This window comes from Cicer arietinum, unplaced genomic scaffold (assembly GCF_000331145.2).
Source record: "Cicer arietinum cultivar CDC Frontier isolate Library 1 unplaced genomic scaffold, Cicar.CDCFrontier_v2.0 Ca_scaffold_5882_v2.0, whole genome shotgun sequence".
NCBI lineage: Eukaryota > Viridiplantae > Streptophyta > Magnoliopsida > Fabales > Fabaceae > Cicer > Cicer arietinum.
Window position 1 is genome coordinate 60,631 of NW_027339529.1, and position 3,674 is coordinate 64,304.

Genomic DNA, 3,674 nt, shown 5'->3' on the forward strand with positions numbered 1-3,674 from the left:
AGTGGGATGGCAGTGGAACCCGTTTGCAGGATTTTAATCGCCACCCTTGTGCCGTTCAATGCTTCTGCAATTTTGGAACACGGGTGTATGTATGCTATGTGAGTGGTATTATCCAAGTACTGGACTTAGAAGGCAATATAATTGCAGGATGGGTTGCTCATAATAGTCTTGTGCTTAAATTGGCTGTTGGTAACGGTTCTGTGTATAGCTTTGCAACTCATGGCGGCATACGCGGATGGAATATTGCATCCCCAGGCCCTGTTGACAACATAATAAGAACAGAGCTGGCCTCAAAGGAACTTATACAAGAAGACACAATATCAGAATTTTGATTGGCACATGGAATGTTGGTCAAGGTAGAGCTTTCCAAGATTCAATTTTGTCGTGGTTGGGGTCTGTTGTATCAGACGTTGGCATTGTTGTGGTCGGTTTGCAAGAGGTGGAGATGGGTGCTGGTTTTCTTGCAATGTCTGCTGCAAAAGAAATTGTAAGACTTTATTCACATGCTTAATTATGCATTTGAACATTAAATTAAGTTTTGTGTGAAGCCTTATTTACTTTATATGTAAAACTACCTTATAAATTGTTGGATGATTTTGTGTTGGAAACATAGTTTAGACTTGTACTTAAAAGAAAAAATGTATAGACCCCTAGACTTTGTTCCATTTTGAAGGAACCACTATTAGATCAGAATATACGGACATGATATGATTATGGGTTGGTCCTTACCAAAAGAACATCTGGCCCCACCCATAATTTGCAGAGTGGAGTTTAAGCAGATAGTCAAACTAGGGTTTTAGCCGAGAGTGAAGTCTATGAAGTATTTTAGTGCAAACAAACATTGGAACCACATAGTTTTGGTCTAAGTAGAAGTGAAACAGAGTATTTGGAGTGCAAGTTTAGCAAGAGGCACATGTCAAACAGAATATGTGGAGTGGAAGTTTAGCAAGAGGCACACGAGTCTAAGGCAAGTTGATCTTTGATGCATATATATAGTTTTAGGAAAATAGGGAAAATCCTATGTATCTTCAGCTTGTCTTATCAACAATAGAAATAGAAATTAAATTAAAAAGGAATACATTATTTGATTTTTAATTTTAAATTTATTTAGATAAATGAAAAAAGGCCATGTATACTTATGAACACATGCACATCATGCGAAGAATGATTTTGTTCAGTTGGTGGACAAAATAGTCTGTTGGCAGGTTTTGAAAAGTTTAAGGACCTCTCATGTTGTCACCCAGTTTAAAATATTTATACTGGCTATTTTAAGATGATGTAAAGTTTAGAAAGCTGCATATTTTCCATTGTGCTTATAGGTTACCATATTAAGTTTGCATATTTAGACGGTGGAAAAACAGTTTTGTCAAAGTTGAAATAAAAAAAAGGAATTTGGTCTAGGAATTTTGTTTAACACTCTCATTAAAGATAGTACTGTATACTGCCACCGTAAAATAATGATGCTTCTTAGTGGTTGCAGCTGTAGTCATTTTATTTTCTAAAAAAGAGAAAGTCAAAATCACTTGTATTTGATTATCAGAAAAGAAACTCATGTATATACAAAGAACAATTTTGTGTAATGTGTATAGTCTATCCATGCACAGACTTTATTAACTGCATATTGTATATTGTACTAAAAAACTTATAGCTTAATGCATTCCATACTTGCTACTTAATATGATATTGTATATAAGTAACTGAATGTGCTTCATATTTTGTGTTTGCAGGAAGAGGCAAAGGAAGAAAGTGACGATGACATGGGCTTTAGTTTGTTTGATTAGGTTTTTCTTTTTAGTTTGTCAATCCAGACTTGTACTCCTTTCCAGGAGTGTTTTCTGGAGACACTTGTTTTGTTTTATAAATTGTTTATCTAAGTGAGTCTTAGCACCCTAAACCCTAAACCCTAAACCATTCACCGTGAAGTCTATGAAGTATTTTAGTGCAAACAAACATTGGAACCACATAGTTTTGGTCTAAGTAGAAGTGAAACAGAGTATTTGGACTGCAAGTTTAGCAAGAGGCACATGTCAAACAGAATATGTGGAGTGGAAGTTTAGCAAGAGGCACACCAGTCTAAGGCAAGTTGATCTTTGATGCATATATATAGTTTTAGGAAAATAGGGAAAATCCTATGTATCTCCAGCTTGTCTTATCAACAATAGAAATAGAAATTAAATTAAAAAGGAATACATTATTTGATTTTTAATTTTAAATTTATTTAGATAAATGAAAAAAGGCCATGTATACTTATGAACACATGCACATCATGCGAAGAATGATTTTGTTCAGTTGGTGGACAAAATAGTCTGTTGGCAGGTTTTGAAAAGTTTAAGGACCTCTCATGTTGTCACCCAGTTTAAAATATTTATACTGGCTATTTTAAGATGATGTAAAGTTTAGAAAGCTGCATATTTTCCATTGTGCTTATAGGTTACCATATTAAGTTTGCATATTTAGACGGTGGGAAAACAGTTTTGTCAAAGTTGAAATAAAAAAAAGGAATTTGGTCTAGGAATTTTGTTTAACACTCTCATTAAAGATAGTACTGTATACTGCCACCGTAAAATAATGATGCTTCTTAGTGGTTGCAGCTGTAGTCATTTTATTTTCTAAAAAAGAGGAAAGTCAAATCACTTGTATTTGATTATCAGAAAAGAAACTCATGTATATACAAAGAACAATTTTGTGTAATGTGTATAGTCTATCCATGCATTTACTGTCTATATAATGATTGTAGGTTGGTCTAGAAGGAAGTGCAATGGGGCAGTGGTGGGTGGAAACAATAGGAAAGGCCTTGGAAGACAGAAAAGCTTTTGAGCGTATGGGTTCTAGGCAGCTTGCTCGCTTGCTTATATCTCTTTGGTAAGTGAGTGTAAACCATTTATATCTCTTTGATAGACTTCCCACTTCTTTATGTAAAGGCTTTGCAGTTCTTTCTCCCTATAATGTACTCTGGATTTCTATCTTTGATAGTGTTTCTATGCTTATATTATGAGTTGACATTCCTCAATTAGGGTAAGAAAGAATCTTAGAAAACATGTTGGGGACATTGATGCTGAAGCAGTCCCATGTGGTTTTGGACGTGCAATTGGCAACAAGGTTTGCTTTCATATCCTTGAATACTTGATATTTGTTTGATAATATTATAATATCTAATGTTGCCATTTGAATCCAGGTCTGTTTAAATTTTTCATTCATTATATGACATCAAATGAGAAAATCAGAATGCAATGTCGTACAAAGGATAAGTTTGTATAGAAGATCACTTGTGAAGGCCAGTCTTTTGTCAAGAATGATGGAGAAGCACCGGATTATATCCCAAGAGCTGCTTCTGGCTTTTCTAGATGGCTTGAGGTATTGTATGGTTATTTACGTTACTTTTGCGGCTTTTGTGGGTTAGCAAGTGGAAGAAATAATACAATTATAAAACGAAGATAATAATAAAATTAAAGAAAATAGAATTATCAATAAAAATATTAATTATATCTTTATTTTGACAACTCTATTTTATTATATGTTATTATTATATTCGTTTTATAGTTGTAATTCATAAAAAAATATATATATAATAAATAGAATTGTTAAATAAAAATTAATTATTACTTTATTTAATAACTCTATTGTAGTATATGTTATTATTATCTTCGTTATAAATTACAAATACAAAACGAAGA

At 33.2% G+C, this 3,674-nt stretch overlaps 1 protein-coding gene across 1 annotated transcript; it reads left to right on the forward strand.

Annotated features, from left to right (window-relative positions):
• Window positions 1–141: 141 nt before the first annotated feature.
• Window positions 142–3,361, forward strand: LOC101492297 (type I inositol polyphosphate 5-phosphatase 13-like). Its single transcript, XM_027330782.2, has 5 exons — window positions 142–332; window positions 379–487; window positions 2,738–2,862; window positions 3,015–3,099; window positions 3,176–3,361. The coding sequence occupies exons 2-5, from the start codon at window positions 446–448 to the stop codon at window positions 3,203–3,205; spliced, it is 282 nt and encodes a 93-aa protein (XP_027186583.1). The 5' UTR covers window positions 142–332; window positions 379–445; the 3' UTR covers window positions 3,206–3,361.
• The last annotated feature ends 313 nt before the right edge of the window (window positions 3,362–3,674 follow it).